This window comes from Fistularia commersonii, chromosome 19 (assembly GCF_037954325.1).
Source record: "Fistularia commersonii isolate RoL2024-O1a breed Wild chromosome 19, RoL_Fcom_v1.0, whole genome shotgun sequence".
Lineage (NCBI taxonomy): Eukaryota > Metazoa > Chordata > Actinopteri > Syngnathiformes > Fistulariidae > Fistularia > Fistularia commersonii.
Window position 1 is genome coordinate 10489784 of NC_141302.1, and position 19544 is coordinate 10509327.

General features: G+C 39.0%; 1 protein-coding gene across 2 annotated transcripts in view; it reads left to right on the forward strand.

Annotated features, from left to right (window-relative positions):
* Positions 1-19544, forward strand: part of pcxb (pyruvate carboxylase b) — a 307943-nt gene that overhangs the window by 151653 nt on the left and 136746 nt on the right. For both annotated transcript variants that reach the window (XM_086165402.1, XM_086165403.1), the window contains one exon: positions 2367-2549. In XM_086165402.1, coding sequence (XP_086021528.1) covers positions 2367-2549 — 183 coding nt within the window. The remainder of the gene's footprint in view (positions 1-2366; positions 2550-19544) is intronic.

A 19544-nucleotide genomic window follows, 5' to 3' on the forward strand; every position in this document is an offset into this window, starting at 1 on the left:
TGTTTTCCAGCACCAGCTACATTTCTCTTCACAGCCATGGAATGCTAGCAGCATGTTTGAGACAGCACATTGAGCTAAGACCTGAAGAAAATGCCTTTGTTTCCCAGATTTTTTTTCAGTCCTTTTGGCATGTTGAGTATAGTTAAGAGAGGAAAACTTGAACTTAAAGTTAAAACATTCAATTGCCCCTTAAGCACTTGACTGCTTTTAATCATTCTTTTAACCAGGCTTTCTTTTGCTTTCGTATACTTCTTTTTTTCTTTCTTTTGTCCGAGAGGGAAAAGGAGATTGAAAGTGCTTTTTGGGGCCATTTGGGCCTCTTTTTCACTTACCTTTTTACATATATATATCTTGTTTTTTAGTTGTTTTTCTGTATGTTTTTTTTGTTTGCATCAGTGAACAATTGATTGCTTTATTCGATTGTTTTGGCTGGGAGCTGCGCCCACTCACCTGCCTGGCAGTCCTGCCTGACAGCACGGTGTCCGTTGAGGGAATACCACTTGCAGCAAGCGAGCAGGTGCGACATGAAAATCTGACGTACGTGTCCAGAATGAACCGAGCTGTGGTTGCCGTACACCAGCTGATTGCTAGCGGCGTGGTCATCGGCGCTACTCTCGTGCAAGTGTCCTCCCTGTCTGTACCCTCAACGCAGGTCACTGTCTCCTGTGTACCGCCGTCCATTCCAAAAGACTGTTGGAAAATGAATGTAGACGGTTTGGAAAGTTTGCCAGTGGCTGTAAAACAGTAAGCCTGGGGTGTAAGGATCCTAGGCTAAAGCATGTTCAGTCCCTGTGGTTTTCATGATTTTGGAGGTTGCTGGGTTACCTCTTGCCGCTAACTCCCTCCTCCTGGAAGGCACTGAGCGATTCTAGATGCATCACCTGTGTTAGGCTGATCACCAGGGTCCCTATGGAAATCTGTTACACTCCCCCCTCCTGCCTGAGTTCTTTGTGTCGCTCCCACCACAAGCTACAGAAAACATTGACTACAGGTTCCCCTCGCTGACCATCGTGCCAGGGGTTGGGGAGAGGGAGGACAAAGAGGGCCTGTTACTGACATTCGAAAGACCTCTATGCAACTTGTGTCAAGGTTCTTAACTTATATCCCTTATTACACGTGAAAGAATCCAAGTGATAAAATTTCTTTGGACCAGACACCTCTTCAAAGAGGAGCTGGCGAGCTCTGTTCAAGCCACCTCTGGAAAAGCAGGCAGGTAACCCCCAGTGGAGGATTGTCCATGGCGCCATAGACACAAACACATACAGGGCACATTTTGAGCCAGGGGTGACAGGAGACTGTTTTGTTCACGCCTTGAAACATTGCCTCATTTGTTTATTGGATGTCACAGGTTGCTGCCACAGTTAAGTTTCTTGAAGGGTTTGAGGATTACCTTTACTTTCCATTTATTTATTTTTGGTCCAAAGTATTTGAAGAACATCAAGAAGGTATTGGTTATGCTTAAGTTTTTGGGGAGGGGGAAGAACAAGGCCTGTGACCCAGGGAATTAGAGTCCAGTGACGGTCTTAAAAGCACTGATTGAGACTCGTTTAAAAGCTGAACTTGATTTATTTTCTCTAACTGACAATTCGGGGGATTTCTACTTGGGAGGCGTTTTGTGTTCTGTCACCAACCATGGTGAGTTGACGTTCTCATTCTGAGTTGATTCCCAGCCAAGGAGCAATACTGAGTATCATTATGTGTTCTCATTGAATATATTCCTGTCAAATCCCAACATTTGAATAAAGGGAATTTCTAAACTCAAACTCTTTCTTTCTCTTTCTTGTTTTCTTTCTTTCTTTCTTTCCTTCTTATTCATTATAACACTTTATTTATTTCTGTTTTGATATCAAAGTATATAATTCTGTGCTGACCACCTTGCAATGAAATTCCATTGTATGTATAATGATATTCTGAATAACAGTGAAGCCTGTCTGAATCTGTAAATTTTTGATAAGTACTCCATATCTGTGACTTCTTCATGAAAACAAAAAACTACCTGTATTTGTTTCATGAGATTCGTCTACAGCATTCTCTGGCAATAAGTAGCTGAAGCTGGGTGGAGCAGAAATGCTCTAATGAAATCACTTTGAATGAATCACTGACAAACTGACAAATTGTACATGCGTTTTGCCAAATTTAGTAGAATACACAATAGTAAAATCCACAACAATGCTGTGCACGCTCATTACTTATTCGTAAGCTGCTTTGCCCCCAAGTAATATGTGGTTGTAATGAATGATAATGAATGTATATGTATTAATTTAGTATGTTGTTATCTCTTTGATATGTAATCTATCTCTTGCTGGTCATTAAAACCTTTCTTCTCTGACTCAATGCGATTATCTCTGGTGTCATGACTTTTCCAGGTTTTCAGAAGTGGTGAAGGCATGGGCATCCGTCTGGACAGCGCCTCAGCCTTCCAGGGTGCTGTCATTTCTCCCCACTATGACTCTCTGCTTGTCAAAGTCATCGCCAGTGGGAAAGACCTGCAAACAGCAGCTTCCAAGATGAGCCGAGCCCTGGCTGAGTTCAGAGTGCGAGGGGTCAAGGTAGGACGCTTGGCTGTGTGTTTGACTGTGCTGAGGTATGCGGGTTTTCCTGGGCTAGTTTGCATTTAGCTGTGTATGTGTGTGTGTGTGTGTGTTACAGTTTGATGATTTGACATAAGGCGCTGTGTAGACAACAGATATGTAGATAGGTTGGCATTGTTGTATTGCTTTGCTCACGCAGCTCATTGGAGTCTTGTGAAGAGCAATCGGAAACCTTGCATGGCAGTCTATCTTTGTTGAAGGTGTGTCAAAAGAGTGAAGAATTGAGGGGAAAAAGGAAATTCATAAATGTTTAACTGAGGTTTAACTGAGCATAGAGGTGTCATTTATATCTTGTCATATTCATTATAGATGACGCCCTAATTCTGTGAGATCCCAGTTAAGTACTTACACTTTTTCTCCGCTAGATCACGTGCTTGATAAATTCATGCTTTTCGTCAGCTAACAATATTGCACTCAAATGTGGTGTAGACGCAGGTGTTTTTTATTTGTTGTTGTTAACCCAAAGAGACAGTGGGAGGAAAGTGACATCAGTGCAAAATGAATTCACAGTCTTTGAAGCAATAAGTGTTGGTGAAGAAAACAATAAACATGTTATTGAGCTGCAGCAAAGAAATCTAAATATAACGAAGATGTCTATAAGGCTGCAAAGCAGCCAGGAAGTGAAGGGCATTGGTAAGACAACAACACGTCTTTTAATTAAAAGTTGGTGACATGGTATAAAGGTAAAAACACAAGAAAATAAGTGAGCATGTCAGTGTAGCACCCCGGCTTCAGAGAAAAGGCACGTGTAGGAAGTGATGCGCTGGTGTCATAACAGGAAAAAAAAGGAGGCGCCTGCTCATTCTCTCCCTCTTTCTTCTAGTTCCCTGAATATTACTGCTATTGTTTCAATGTTTTCTTCTCTTTTTAAAGACCTGTGGCTAATAAATAATTAATTGGTATGGTAAAATGTTATTAGCAAGTCAAAAACAGCACACTTTTCAAAAGTGGTCAAACACTCATTAATTTCAGGCTTCATAGATGTTAGTGCATTCGGTAAATTAATTTCTATTTGCATTTTCTCCTCATCCCCTGTTTTGCTTCAGGGTAGAATTACTATGCCCTGTATAAAGACTAAGGCAAGCACAGAAAATGGACAAGGTGTTTTCTTTTGCTTGTGTGCAGAATGCCCTGAGTTTAATTGTTCCCTGAAAATGAAAACATGCATCTGTGGTAGTAAATGGAATAGCGTGGTTGTACAAATGAAGTGTAAATAGTAATTTAAGCAGACTGAAAGAGGGGTCTGGAGACAAATGCTCTGCTTGTTTTACATATCAGGTCGAGTTCCTTGTTGTTTCTTAACATAGCTAAAAAACGCAAACAAGGTTTTATTAAGGCTTCCATTCTGGTGTCATGACACCTTCAACTGTTGCTGAGGAAAATCTGGGGAGAGGTGAAGTTGATTCTGGAAGAATGGATGCATTGTTGTGGAGTGTGTTGGAGGACCCCCCCCCCTCCCAGGGGTAAACAGAGAGCGCCAGATGTTACATGGTAAATTAACCATCAGCAAAATCACATTACACAAAATGTCCAAGACATACATTTTTTCTATAGCATACTTTCAGAGTATACAAATCAAAAGTTTGGGTTCCCAAGTGACTCTGTTTAGTTGGTTGCCTATAAATAGCAATCTGTTGCCTGAAGCCACTGGGCTACTTGTAATATTACGAGGAACAGACCACAGATAGCTATGCTTTTCTAGCAATGAATTCTCCTCGTATCATCAGCTGAAGTACTGAACCGATGAAACCGCTAAGATGAGAGGGGAAACATCTCCAAGGAGGGAAGTTGGATTTCGCTTCCATGTTAACATTTGACAACGATCAGCTAAAGTAGTTGTGTTGTAGTTGTCTCATCATAGGGAAAGTTAATATTACCTCCGTTCGCTTGACTTCCAGTTATTCATAAAATTGACTTGTTAGAGAAGAATAAACACAACTTAATATAGGCTTTAAATATACTTTGGTCCTTCTTCTTTTGCTTCACTTTGTGCGTCTTGTTTCAATGTTTCTCACAAGAAACCTCTAGGAGTGGGAATCATACACTGTGCTTTAACATATTACTGAACAGAGTGTTCAATAAAAGCTACAGTGTTAAATAGTGGTATGGTTTGCTATCAGAAATAATATATTTAGTTCAAAGCTGAGATTTTGTTGCGACTCATCTGTTTTTGTGTTTGAATGAAATAAGTAGAGAAAGAATGTGAATCTAAAAACCAGTTTATTTAGTTAGGCTTTCTCCTCCTCTCTCAGTCATATTTGTACATTCATGATTCTGACATTTTCCAATTCTCTGCACCAAAATTAGAAATAAGTAATTTGATAGTTTTGCAACTGTTGTTTGCATTCGACACCGAAGAAGCAGCTCCAACATTAAAGAAAAAACAACAAAATTCTTTGTAATAGGTTTGCAATTTTCAAAATTTCTTAAACCCCCCCTGATACCTGTTTCTTGAGCTAGAGGGGCAATCGGCATGGAAAAGCTCACTTGCTTGGCAGAGGTAATAAAGAATTTGATCTAGCCAGTGGAACTGAAAATTACATCATCTCAGTTGCTATAATTTCTTGGTCTGTTTTGAACGAGTCTTGATGAGGTGAAATTGCTAGACAAATTGGTCTTCTTAACCCCAATGTCTCGTTCGAATTGGATTTTATTTCACCAACTGTTGATGAATGAGGAAGTGTTTGATCTAAGACAAGAGTTGATGGCCTGCAAACGCTGCCCTTAATGAAGGTTTGTTTGTATATAAAGTTCTGACTAAAAAAAGTCAACCTGAGCTGCCTTTCCTTCAGTTGCTGTACTTGAAATTAGTGGTACATAAACCCTGGCCTGTGGACTAATCTCCATTTTACAATTCTGCTACTTGTACCACCTTGTGTTGTAAAAAGCTCATTATATTGACAGTAGGAATAGAAACAAAACTGTTTGCCGGTAAATGTGATTTTGTTTTTTTTGTTTTGCTTCACAGCAATTATTTTTCTATGTGTTTGGGACTCAGAAGATAAATTACAGATATTTCAGCACTACCATCCTCCCATAGATACAGGTCACACTGAATCATTAGGACTGAAATTACAGCATTTAGTCCAGTAAGGTATGACCTCAGTTGGCCAGTGATCATTGCCAAGCTTCAGTTACGTGCACACTCATCCTCTGCCTGATGCCGTCAGACGCTTATTCTCAGTGGCAATGACAGGCACTTTGCACATCCCTCCGTTTAATTGAATTTTTTTTTCCTTAGCAATCATTCTTACATATATCTGTAGGGGAAAATAATGGAATAGTCCTGAAAGCATTTTCTTCAGGATTAGTCAAATTTTGGCACTTAAATTACACTTTCAATGTGCTGTTGATTAAAGTGAAAAGTAGTCAAGCTACAGTCTTTTGGAAAACTAGATTGTGTGTTTGAAAAAATCCAACTGATGAATGGACAATGTTATCCATTACATCCTGCATTGAAATCGCTTTGTTTATTAAATTGTTATAAATTAATTTGACGCATTTGGACACATACGATCATCACCAGTCATGATTCAATTCCCCAATTTTGTTCACAGCTAATTATAAGATATTCCCCTAATGTGTAATCAGCACTTTTAGTCTTTATAATTGTCGAAATATACTGTATAATATACTTACTAAAACCAGACTGATGGAAAAATACAAAAAAGTCATTCTGTATGCATGTGGTGAAACTGTTTTGGTGCTGTGCAGCCATGAACATCTTGACTGTGGTGACCTCTGTATGTGGCTGGGTGGGGGTATTATCATGAAAAAGGGTTATCATGACAGGATGACCCCAATGTCTGGAAGTGTTTCCTGGAAGATAACCCCTCCACAGATCAGGCATGCTTTGTTCACTCCGTGTCCATATATTAAAACCTGCTTAAGATGTGAATTGTCCACATGTCCAGCGAGAACAACACTTGGAAAAAAGGATAAAAGGCTTTGTGCTTTGTGGAGCATTTTCCTTTCCAGAGGCACTCACCCCCTTTGCTGTGTTTATCGTGCAAATGGTCAATTCTTATAAGCATTGAAGATCTTAAATTGGACTCAACATGTTTGACCCCCGTGCTCATCTTAGATTTTGTTATCGCAGACCCATGCAGGTAGACTCACAAGCGGTAAAGGCTAACCAATGCAAGTCTGTACCAGAAGAAAAGTCCTGGATTCAGTTTTTGGTAAGTGGAGTGTGCTGTACTTTGATGCCTGTCACATGAAGTTAGAGCATCATTAACAGGTCCAAGGTTTGTCAAGGCTGCTCTGCCCACAGAAAATATACTTAAAGGATAAGAGTCTGAGACCCTTCGGAGATTTCTGCCCATTATCTTACCCGTCTGTACTGAAAATGTAGGCCTATTTGGTGGCTCAATTATGATGTATTATTCCTCAATTCTGAACTGTTTAATTTCTCACAAAACTAAATTATTTGCTAGCACTCGCAATAATACATTCAGTATTCATATTCAGAAATGTGTTGCAGGTAATTTAATTGGATTGCAATTTTTAAAAGATGGGATGGAAATCATTCATTAATCCAGTTTTAAATTAGTAAAGTATGCAGTATCACATGGAAAGTGCCAATGTGGTAGGAAAGGATTAACTATGGATACACACACACACACACACACACACACACACACACACACACACACACACACACACACACAACACTCACACACAAACACTCACACACAAACACACACACATTCTGTCATTGAGAAAAGCTTAATATATCCATGCAGATATTTTTCCTTCAGCCTGTTTTTTTATTCTTTGGCCTTGGCCTAAATAACTGCATTGCTGCTGTTGCACTTGTGAATTTTCAGATACACAACCTCTTAGCTCAAGTAGCTCAGTGATGAAACAATTGTAGAAATACTCACATATACAAAATTATAATTAGATTTTTGTCACATGTCCACAAGAACTTAGATGCTTGGACTTTGACTGGATGGAAATATAAGGACGCAATCTTTCAAAATTTCAGATGCTTAATTTTGAATAGAGATCAATACACTTATTAATGTCCTTCTCAATAGGTCTTTTTGGTGATGACTGACTTGTCATCCTTCATAGCTTTGTTATTTATCTGCATCAGTGTGTAACTTCTGGAGCTTCATCTGTTTGTTGCTATGGTGGTCCACCTCTCAGGAGCTTCGCTGATCAGCTGCTGTAAACAAGAAATCCTTTGTGCTGCTTTGCAAATGCAGGACACGCTGTGCCATCTTCTTGGAGAACGGCCCAGCATCAACAATTTCCAATGCTGAAGTATCAGCTGGATTGATCAGAGATATGAAGCAGCTGGTTTTTCCTCTTAGAGCTGCAGTGCAATGTAATGGACTCCATGGATGGTGGACTACTTCCTGCTAGAGAAATAAGCAAAAGAAATAAGAAAGAGAGGAATAGGTTTCAAAAAATATTCATCACAGTATCATGTGATGATTTAAATGTTGTTGAAATGCTAGACCTTCTTAATTCAGACCTACATGTTCAGAAGTATTGTGTGTTCTTTTTCACTTCCATCAGCGGATGTAGTAAGGATAAACTGAGTGACTTCGACATTTGCTCTCCTCTCTCTGAGGAATTATTATTTGGCATTTCAGAGAACGGCATATCCTCCTGTGTATATGCAGTATTTTTTTGTGTTTATGTGCAGATTAGTGTGTGAGCAAAGAGCATGAGCCATGCTTCAAGCAGTAAAATGCCACGCATAGACAAACACAAAGAGGTGTGGGGAATTATGGATCGGAATAAAAGAGGGCAGGAGGAAGGAGGGTAGAGATAGAGGAGCAGTAAGAAAACAGTGAAGACAATAAAAGATTATTTTGATAGAATGTGACAATGTTGTGCCGACCAGAGAGTCCAGTAAACTTGCTGTGTATAATGAAGGTATAGAATGTGTGCTTGGTTTGTTAAAAAACATACTGTAGGGTACTAATGGGAGATTGTTAGATCAGAAAAACAGCTTTATCAAATACTAATGCAGTCCCTTAGTGATTGACGTGTACGAAGCAAAGTTGTGTTGTGATTATCTCTCTGGTGATTGAGAAGACTTTTTTTGGAATAACTGAGTCCTTTAAATCAGGAAAAAATTAAATGTTACATTTAGCCAGAAATTAATTTAAAAATCCCAATGAGATAGACAATTACATCAATATTTTTTTTAAATTACATGATTATTACATAAAATTCGTGAAAATCAAGACTTTCTCCAGAAATGACAAAGGACGTGTCTGAAAATTATTGAAAGTCATTTTGAAGTGTGAACAGAATTTGCAATTTAATATAGGCCAAAGAAAAAGATTGATATCTATCCATTCGGGTACTTTCTCTTTATGAAAGTAGGAAGAAAGATGGGAAACAGAATCAAGGCTCACAGTTACTTCTTTTACATACATTTCTCTCAAGTTTGAGGCATAGTATAAACAGTAAATGTAATGTACCACAGTGGTTTCAAGGTAATAAATGCAAATGATTTGTATCAAAATAAAAAAAATATATAAATAATAATAGAATAAATAATCCATAAACCAAAATGAGCTACACCAAATGTAAATCAGCTCACATTTGAATATCAACGTGTCATTGACCTGCTTTTAAACTTCTAAACTTCTGGTGTATCACAGTGTGCGTGCGTGCGTGCGTGCGTGCGTGCGTGCGTGCGTGCGTGCGTGCGTTTGTGTGTAAGAGAGAGAGGTGGAAGAAAATAGAGCAAGCTTAGTCCTGTCTCCTCATGGAACCTCTAGACTTAATATTCTGCCTAGTTGGAGACTAACAAATTGAACTGTGTGTGTGTGTGTGTGTGTGTGTGTGTGTGTGTGTGTGTGTGTGTGTGTGTGTGTGTGTGTGTGTTTGTGCTTCTTCAGTTTTCTTTAGAAGTTGTTTTTGCTGTAGGCAGTGTACTTTGATTTCTGTCCATCTTTACAGATCATCTGTTAGACCAATGCCGTTTAGAGGTGACCTGAGGTTGTTGCCCCTCTGCGTGTGTGTATATGTGTGTGCGTGAGTGAGTGTGAATGTGTGATTGTCGGTGGATAAGTGTACACTTTGGGAAGTATTTGCAATGTTTCGCTTCATTTTGGCTGGTTGATGTAAGGTTTCATCCCAACCTCAGATTGCTGTGCATGCAACCTCCTGTAACCTCATCTTTTCACCCTTCATGGTTAAAACCTGTCATGGTTCTGCCACATTGCTTCCTGCTAAATACTTGAAATCTACATTTCTCAAATCAAATAATCTTTTCATCCTCCCTTCATCTGCTCACATCCCCTCCGCTTTACGCTCCAGTTTTTTGTTCTGAACTTTGCTTTTCATGTAGTCAAAATTTTTGTGAATCTCAGTAGTAACACTGGAGATATTCCTATTCATGCATACATTTTTTCTTAGTGGATTGTGCACTACATTTTCAGTGGAACTGGTTACTATGAACTAAAGGTTCCTCTTTATTTGGACAATTGAGTATCCCCAAGAAGTAGTTTTCTCCAAGGCAATATGTTGTTGCACCAAAGTAATTGTGGGATGAGCAGGCCGTTTGTGTTTGTTAACGTACATCAGGGTCAACTTGTAAAGACTAGTGTTGCTTCAAACGCTCCACTGCTTCCACCTTCTCTGCCATCATACTCTCGCTCCTTTCATTTCTCTCTCTTTTGCCATGTAAACAAGACATTTTCCCCCATACTCTTTTGTTACTTAACCACAGAAAGTGTCTTTCTCTCTCTCTCTCTCTTTCACCTTTCCCTCTTATTTGACCTCACTCACCCAAATTTGCCTGCCTGTCTTATCTTGTCTTTGTAACCTCAATGAATAAAGGGCAACTGAAATGTAGTAATATAAGGATTACGTATAGATAGTGCACTATACTTCCCGGAGAATAGTGATCAACTAGGTTCTTCTTTTTTTTTTTTCCCCTCTTCAACCCCTGCTAGGAACGTGAGTTAATGAGCTCCCTGCTCTTGAATTGAAAAAAAGATAAATAATGCTTTAAAACTGATCATTTTCTATCGACTAATGCTTTTAATTTACCTTCATACCCGAAACAAAGGTTGATGCAAGAAAGCAAGACTGTGACATCAAGTTTTATCGTATTGAGAGTTGCGATTGATTTATGGTGAGCGACAGATTCTGTTCCAAGATGGCCAGCCCAGTGCAGACTGAGGACAGTCAAGAAAGCGGTGTGGCCAACCGTGTGATTTCCTCAGAGAACCTGATATTGGATCACTTCGACAACAGATAAGACAGCAAATAAGAGTTCTCCCACTGACTCTACTCAGTCATTGGATAATACACAATTTTTTGGGCTACTGTTTAGAATTTATTTTTGGACAAAGGACTGAATAATTTTTTTTATTGCTTTGAAGAGTTCTTTTTGTTGTTCATCTAGTCAATACATTTGTTAAATGTTCCACTAATTTTTACCAATCTCTATTAGTTTTGTGAGACACCTAAGCCTTACCTCTCTCCTGAGCCTAGGTAGATATTTAGTGTTTACAGGTCCAACTCTACAAGCGTTACATTTATCTTTTTTCTGGATTCCCAATCTGCCTTTTAACACTTCACTGACTTACTTGGGCTTCACCTATGTCCGCCTTATTTTCATAATGATCTCCTTTTTTTGAATAACCTTTTAATATCCTTTTATTCTAACATCCAGAACTGTATAATTTGCCTTACTTCTCTATAACTGTATATGTGCATTGTAATGACACAGTTTTTGTTTAATGCCAAGTGAACAGCCATTGAGACTTTATTTAACAAAAGTCATAAATGTAAATAACAATCATCAGGTCCATTTCTGGACTTCTCATGTGTGTTGCTACAAAGAAATCTGTTGTTTGCATGTTTCATTAATGAGATTGTGCCCTATCAAATTAGTGAAAAGAAAAGCCGCAGGTTGAGGTAAATTGTGCAAAATGTTCATGACAAATTGAAAACGAGTTCACCCATATAGGAAAATAGTTTTTTACTCATTCAGAGCGAGAAATGTGTTTGTACTCATACCTTACAATGGCATTTTGCTTATTTCTTTCTTGTCTAACTACTTACTTAATGAGCCCTTTCCCCCAATCTAGTCTGGCTCCTGTGTTCGTTGTGCATCATATCTGGGAAAGGGGGGAAAGAGGCAGAATATGGGCTCCAGAATCATTCAGCATTTACCAGGAGAGAAAACATGAAAAATCCATTTAATCACTTATCAGTGGAGGAAATAAGAGGGTTAGACACACTATGACAACATTCACACTAACAGACGCCGTTCCTCACACACACACACACACACACACACACACACACACACACACACACACACACACACACACACTCACACACACACACACACACACACACACATCAGTAATATATTCTTTGGGGGCCAGGTTATCTGTTTTTCTCTTCCTAATTTCACACCTCTAAATGACCACTTGCATGGTGCTTAAACACACTCAAAGTTTGGTAATGGTGTGTACAGCGATCACACACATGCCTGTGTGTTGCGCTTACTCTGCACAGCTTTGTGTAGACATACTTCAATTGAGTGCTGGGAAAGCCTTATTTCAGAAAATTGAATTAAAAATAATTCAAAACATACTAATCCAATTAGTGACAATGAGTGTGCATAAATAAATGAATAGAGAAAGCTGTGGATGTGGTTTTACAGCTTTCTTTCAAATCCTGCATCAAATCTACTTGTCAAAATCTCAATTCCTCCAAATCGCATTACGCTCATAAAGAAACTAAAATAACTACAACCAGCAGATTTTCCAATACTTTTGTCGGAAGGCACACTGTTTTTCTTTTTTTCTTTTACACAGCAATGTAGCATCATTTTAATGTTAAGCTCAGCGCATCGAGACACACCAGTGAATATTGAAAACCAATAAAACCAACAAGGCCTGTGGTGAATTCTAAGTATTGGAGGTTTTTGTAGGGGTTAGACATTTCTCTTCATTTCTTTGATGGTGAGGTATCCTTTTTTTGTGATATACTTACTGCAATGTACGTAGATCACAACTACGTGGTGTCATCACGTTGCGTAAGTCACATTGCGCGGTGTCATCAATGATCAGAGTAGAATCACTGTGGAACGCCATGTCAAAAATCATATTGCTTGATCAGTTCAAATGACCATTTCAGTTTCCCTTGATCAACCATCATCCCATTTTAAAGTGTTTCTAATGGGTAAATTTGTCTTTGTGCGTTTTAAAATGTGTCCTTGGTATGAAAATAGCAGGAGCGCTTCAGTGTAATCTGTAATGTTTTATAAAACAATCTTATGCAATGTGATAATTGTTAGCTTTAAAATTTACTGGAACTGAATTAAACCCTCAGGCCCCCTAAAAATGGTGCATGTTGAGATTCATGCATTGTTTGTTTATTTGCCTAATATCATTAGACTGTTTGAATATTTGATTTCAATTCGCTCATATTAGATGTTTCTGTTCGTCCCGATTTCTTTAACTTACACGTATATCTACAGCGACTAAAAAACTAAATTTTGTAATATTTTGGGAGAAAAATCACGAGTTCCAGATCCCCCCCAAAAATGCCTTATCTGTCACCTTGAGAACATGCCCTACCTTAAACATGTCAACACAGACAGTGCCTTGCAGGTAACTGAACGACAGGCACAAGACAGATGTGTCCATAGCGAGAATTGACATCTCACTGCCTCACAAACACTCACATGCACACAGCATGCTCAGAACGGATAGTGTCAACTGGGACTTTGAAGGCATAATCAGGATTTAACGGCAGGAAATCGGCTGTGACAATGTTAGAGGGAAAGAGGAGAATGATGGGGGGGCAGAGAGACAGGAGGGAAAAAAAAGGGAAACGGCAAACAGAAGGGAAATGCAGTGAAGAAAATTGAACTATAGAAAGTTACAGAATAAAGGAACATTTCTGCCGTTATGTCAGAGCCAATTTTTTGTTCAGTTCTAGGAAAAAATGACTACAACAGAAAATGTGAATTAACCTGTTTATCACCTACTCTTTATTTCCTCCAACTCCCTGGAGGGTAGTAAACATGTTCAAATTATCAAAAGTGATGGCAAATTGTTTGCTTTTCTTGTCCACAAATACTGCATAGTTCCTCTTTGATTCTCATCTTGACAGTTTGTTCACCATCCTTGAATCCTCATCTAAGCCTCCCACCGTCCTGTATCACTCAAAGATGCAAAGATACAGATGAATATTTTACTTCAAAACAAGCAGACAGGAGGAAAAAAGTGATGAAAATGTACTTTTTAAAAGTATTTTCAAAGATAGTTTTAACTTGTAGAAGTTGCAGATTAGTTTGTGCTGATCATCTGTATTTTTTCAAAAGCAGCTTTTTCTTTGCAGTTTAGTTTTCTACATTTCTTGCACCCTTGACCCTCCCCTTTTAGCACCATAGCGCACCTTTCTAACCTTCACGTCCTTCCAGTTCAAGTCATCTAACATCCCTTTTGTTTACTTTCTCATTGTGTGATCTGCTGTTATATGCCAGCAGGTAAAAAAAAAATGACAGAGCCGCACATGTTCTGCCCCTTAGTAGTGACATGGACATCTGTGTGAATATAAAATTGTGATCAGACTGAAAATAGGAAACACAGAAGGGCAAGGATGGGGTGAGGGGAAGGTGATGACCTTGCTGAAGGTGTAAAATTTGATTAGTTGGATGAGTAATGTACTTTCTGCAGAGATGGGCTATCTGTCATGGCGTCAGAGGTTTGGGTCAACCGCAGTTCAGTGAAATAAATTACGGTTCACTGCTGCATGTGATTTTAGTTGTTGTTGTTAAATAACAGAAACACCTGTGAAATGTGCTTAGCTGCAGATGATGTAGGCGGTGAATGGACAATTACTCCGGAAAGGACGGTGGTGAAAAGCATTGAGGAATTGGGAGATGAAAGTGTGGGCGTAGGCAGCAAAAACAAAGAGCTCGGATGGAAGTTGCTTATCGAGGAGGTATTACATGTCGAAACAAAAGATAAGTAAACAAAACGTGCAGTTTTAACATGTTGAGTCATTTGTTCATCTTCTAAGGCAAGTTGCCTTGAGGCAAAAGTTCATTGAACTCCGACGAGATAATGACCATTCTGGATGGCTTTGACCAGAAGTTTTCAGGGAACCTTTCTAAAATTATAAATGTGAGTACAGCAACTTGCAGAATGCATAATAATGGGGTATTAATTTAGTAAAAACTCATTGTGTCACTTTCTAATGAGTTGAAACTCCTCAAATTCATTAGCTAGCAAAAGATATTGATTGCTTTCCCCCAATATCTCGGCATGTTTGAGTAAAAGAAAAACTGCAAGAAGAAAAAAAAGGAAACTTACCATGATGTAATGGGCCTTGCATTTTTTCTCTCTCTCTCTCTCTCTCACATGCACATACATACAGAAGTACGCTGTTCTATTACACACCGATAATTGTGCCCTGCAATAAACCATTTGCCTGTCACATAATCAAGACACTAGAACATGCACATTTTAATTCAATAGTAAAAACAAGTGTTTTTTTTTTAAGTTTTCACACTTTCAGAGTAATCACTAATATTCAATTCTTCATCTCTGTAGCCAATAAGATTAAACAATGCTTTAAAAAATATGTATTTTATACAGCATACAGTTTTATACATTTGTCCGTCCTTCACTTGAATTTAAGGAAAATAAACAAATACCAACCAACTTTTTAATTTCCTTTGGCTGAGGGGCAAAATGTCTTTTAAGAATGCAAATCCCGTAGTATTGTCTTGCACCATGCTGTTTCCCTTCGGAATAATCCAACAACCTCAAAAAAAGGAAACTACCCGCATATGTTTAGTGACTTCGCAGTCGCTTTTCATTGCATCCGTATTTTGTTGCTCACAGTGTGAATGCAATATTTGGCCTCAGCAGCTGGGTTGTTATAGTAGAATTTAAGCGGCGTGAGTCTCTCTCACAGCCTTTGTCTCGAGGGCTTCCATTCTTTGACATTTCCAAATATGATTGAATCAGACTCCTGGAAAAAACATCTCAGATTGTTGAGACTGATGTGCCAGCTGATTATTCCAGTCATCCTTAAAAAAGTAAAATTCTTTACCATAATTTGTCTTGAGAGCTTGATACAGCTTATTGTGATACACAGCAGACTGTGAGGACCACAAATAGAAAACATGTTATACTTATTTTTATAGTGTTTTCATAATGCAATTAGCACCCAGAGGCAGATCTAGTACAGCGGAGCTGCCAATTCTACTCAAATGAAGGAGAAATTCCAGTTTTATGGGACCTTTAAAAGTAAAAATTCAACCACTAGTCAGTTCCCCCGTGCCCCCCAGTCCTGCGCCCACCTGTCCCCCATGTGTTTTGCTTTTTTGACAGCCGGGCTTCCTTGATACTGTCACAGCATCTGGCAAACCTGCGGCAGTGACAATTTTCATGTTTAAGTATATTTTGCCACACTTACCCTGAGGTACACCTGCACTGGGTGTTTGCTCTCGCTAATCTAAAATTCCATTACAAGCCTGCATGCTGTGTTAGCCTGAAAGTGTGTTTTCTGAGCGTAAGGCTGATGATGTATGCTTTGCTACCTGTTCACCACAGCTTGTCAATACATTCTTGAAAGGCTCACTCTCACCTCTCTAACCACCAGCTTGTCTGTCCTCTTCTGCTGTCAGTCTTTCTGTTCTGTCCCCCCCTTCAATATTAACTGTGTTAAGTGCTGAAAGAAACACAAAGCAGCTACTCTATTACCAAAGTACAGTGTGTCTGCACGTGTTCACAATATATGATAACACAGCAGGATGTAACACAGTATAACAAAAAGGAAAAGTGTGAACTGTAACTTGTAAGTGAAAGGAGTGTGCAATATACTTGTCTTTACAGCAAGCCATGTTCTTAACAGCCTTTCAGTTGAGACATTTACAAAGGTCTTCTTGCGGCCGTTCGTTGCTTGAAGGCAGGCGACAGTGACATGTTTACAGCTGTGCTTGGCTGAATCTTATAGAGTGGTATTTCATCACCAAGTCCTGAACGTTACTAGATCGATACAGAGGATAAGGGAAAAACTCTAAAAGTCAAATGCTGCAGTAGCAACACTTTGAGGTTTGGCTATTCATTTAATCAGATAAAGCCAACATAGAAACATTTGCTCCATTCCATGATATATTAGAATATTTGATTTTTGTCATACCTCACAACGACAGTCAGCCCTCAGTCACGTGAAAACGTGGTGTCAGCTTACCTTCTCCCCATTTCTCCCCATGCTTCGACTTTATGATAGAATGACATGGAACGAAAATAGATATTATGTGTGTGTTTGTGTGTGTGTCTGCACGCACTGTGGGAATATCTGCAATGTGATTTGAACCAGAGAGAGAGATGAGTGAGGAGGATAACGCTGAAGACAAAAGTCAAAATGAGCTTCAAAATGAAAATGACCAGACGTGAAAAGGCAAGATTCAGCATCAGTCGCTGGTTTGTGTGTGGCTACAGTTATGCTATGCTAACAGAGAGAGACCGTCAGTTGGAAGGAGCTTCACTTTTTGTTATTGGCTCTTCACTGTAGACTTATGTCCTGATCTGTTGACTTAAAGGGTGATCCTCAGTGATCATGCCAATGCCTGGGCTTTTGTAATCAGATTCTACTTCTTCAGTATCGGGTTTTTGACATCCTTGCAGGAGAACATCCAGCATCTCCAGTCTGTCATTTTTTTAAGCTGACTTCACTCATTTCCTGAAGACCTTCCTATCGGCACAGTGTCTAAAACTAGCAGCATCTCTAATTTCTTTCAGCAACTTAGGTCGGTGAAATGCATCATTTGCATCCGGAGAGATACAACGAGAGCACAGCTGCGGATCCTTAGGAAGTTGTGTACGTCCACAAGCAATTTCCCCACTCCTTGCATCTCTTCTTGTCCCTTTGAAAGCTGTGTAGATTTGCATCAGTCCCTTTTGTTTTCTTTGGACTGGAAATTGCACCCAGTAGCAGCACAATTTGCTATTATCATCATGTACACCGTATATACCATATCCTACTGAGGGAAAGTTAACACGAGCGGAAAGTGAAGTTTAACACAATACAGCCTGTTTACGCCATCAACCAACTTTGTGTTGTGCTTGTAAATCCATGGCTTTGCCTGTTGGTGAAGATATGTTTTATAAATTGGGATTTTTAAAAAAATAACAATTCTTTGTGTTTTTTTAACAGCATATGAGTATGAAACAAACTTTAAAGCATATTTATGCCAGTTTGTTCTCCGGTGGGGTTCCTTTTCAAGCACATACACAGAATGAAATGCTTGACTTTACCTTTTTCTATCTATGCAAATGCATCATTTCACACAGCTGAGTGGAACTTTGAAAGAAATGAAAGCAACGATATGCAGGGGATGTTTGATATTCCAAAAAGCCCTTTCTTGCTTGTTTATAGTAACAAAGCGATGCAGGCTATTCTGTATACAAACTTGACTGGGTGTGCGGATTATCTGAGTTTTCACAAGTGGATCCTCATCTGTTTTTGTGATAGAAGATATGAGTGTAGCATGTTTGACTCACTGAGCACTTGTTTCACCTTAATATCAAATCAGCCAGTGGACAATATTTGGCCCGGATCCATTTGAGAAAACAAAGACAAGAACCTAAACAGCTCTAAGATTGAGGTACACGGAGGAAAACAGACCTGTGTTATTTGTTATATCAGTAAATGAACAAATGTTCCTGGGAAAGAGTAGGAATGGGAGAAATGGATGCCTGCTGTAGATTGGCATGTGTTTGTTCACACTGTTTTATGTAACTGAACTCAGAACACATATTGGGGTGAAAAAAAAGAACAAAAATCAAAAAAAAGCAGGAGGCACAGTTCAAATGTACATGATATTGAGGATTTGATGCAAGCAGGTTAAATTGGTTTGAGTTGTTGGTCCAGCAAGTCACAAATGTCCAGCTATAGCCCATTACTATCTGAATCATGTAGCGGACCATCCATAACCATTAATCAGCACAGCAAGCAAATTTAAAGAAATTAAAACATAACATCATATCATTGCTTCAGTTGAAAACTGTTTGGTTCTGTCGTGAGCAATTCCAGATTTAGGCACAGTGGATAGACTGTGTATGAACATCTCCGGCCTCTGAAAAACATATACATTTCCCCAATTGGAATGAGTGAAGAAATAGTGATTTTGGAAACAAGAGTAACAGTTGTATTACAAATCTGAGATACAGAAATGCATCAAGACACATGCATACAAAAATCAGAAACAAAGAAAATGAGCGATAAGAGTTTGGCAAATGATGTATTACCCGCCTGAAAAGGAAGGCTGCGGAAACGGTACAAAATGACATTGCCTGGTGTTTTGGCTGCGTTAATGGCTGATCAAGAACAAAACCCTCCTTTCTCATTCTAATGAGTTTAATTATGGTTTGCCCTCAGCCAGGTGTTTGGATCAGTTAATGTCTGTATTCATTAATTGTCAATTATAAGAGAATCAGGTTTCCAAACTCAGGCACCTCTTCCTCCAGTCATTAGGAAGCTGTGTTTAGCTGCTTCAAAGCAAAAATATCTGTTTTCCCTCAGGTTTTTTTTCTGTGATGCTATACCACAGTTAGTTTACATCTCCCTCTACTATATGTTGCCTGTTCTTACTGACCAAACAGAGAACAGAGCACAGAAAGGAAAAAGACGATGCATAAATAGTGTCCAGATCGATAAAACAGCAAGAGGCAGTTGTTCAGACAATCCAGGCATTTATTCTTCAACTTTGTGTGTGTGTGCGTGTGTGTGTGTGCTTTTTTGGGATAAGGAGCCAAGGCTGTTCAGGTAAATGATACATTAATGCACATTTCTGCAGAGAAAAGAAAATCCTATCAACTCAAGCAATAGATGCGACTCAGAAAATCCTTCTATTCATCTTTTTACCTCGATGTACGTTGGATTTTGTGTCACTTTCCAGAAAGAAGAGAGAAGTGTTTGTTTGGGCACAGAATTAGT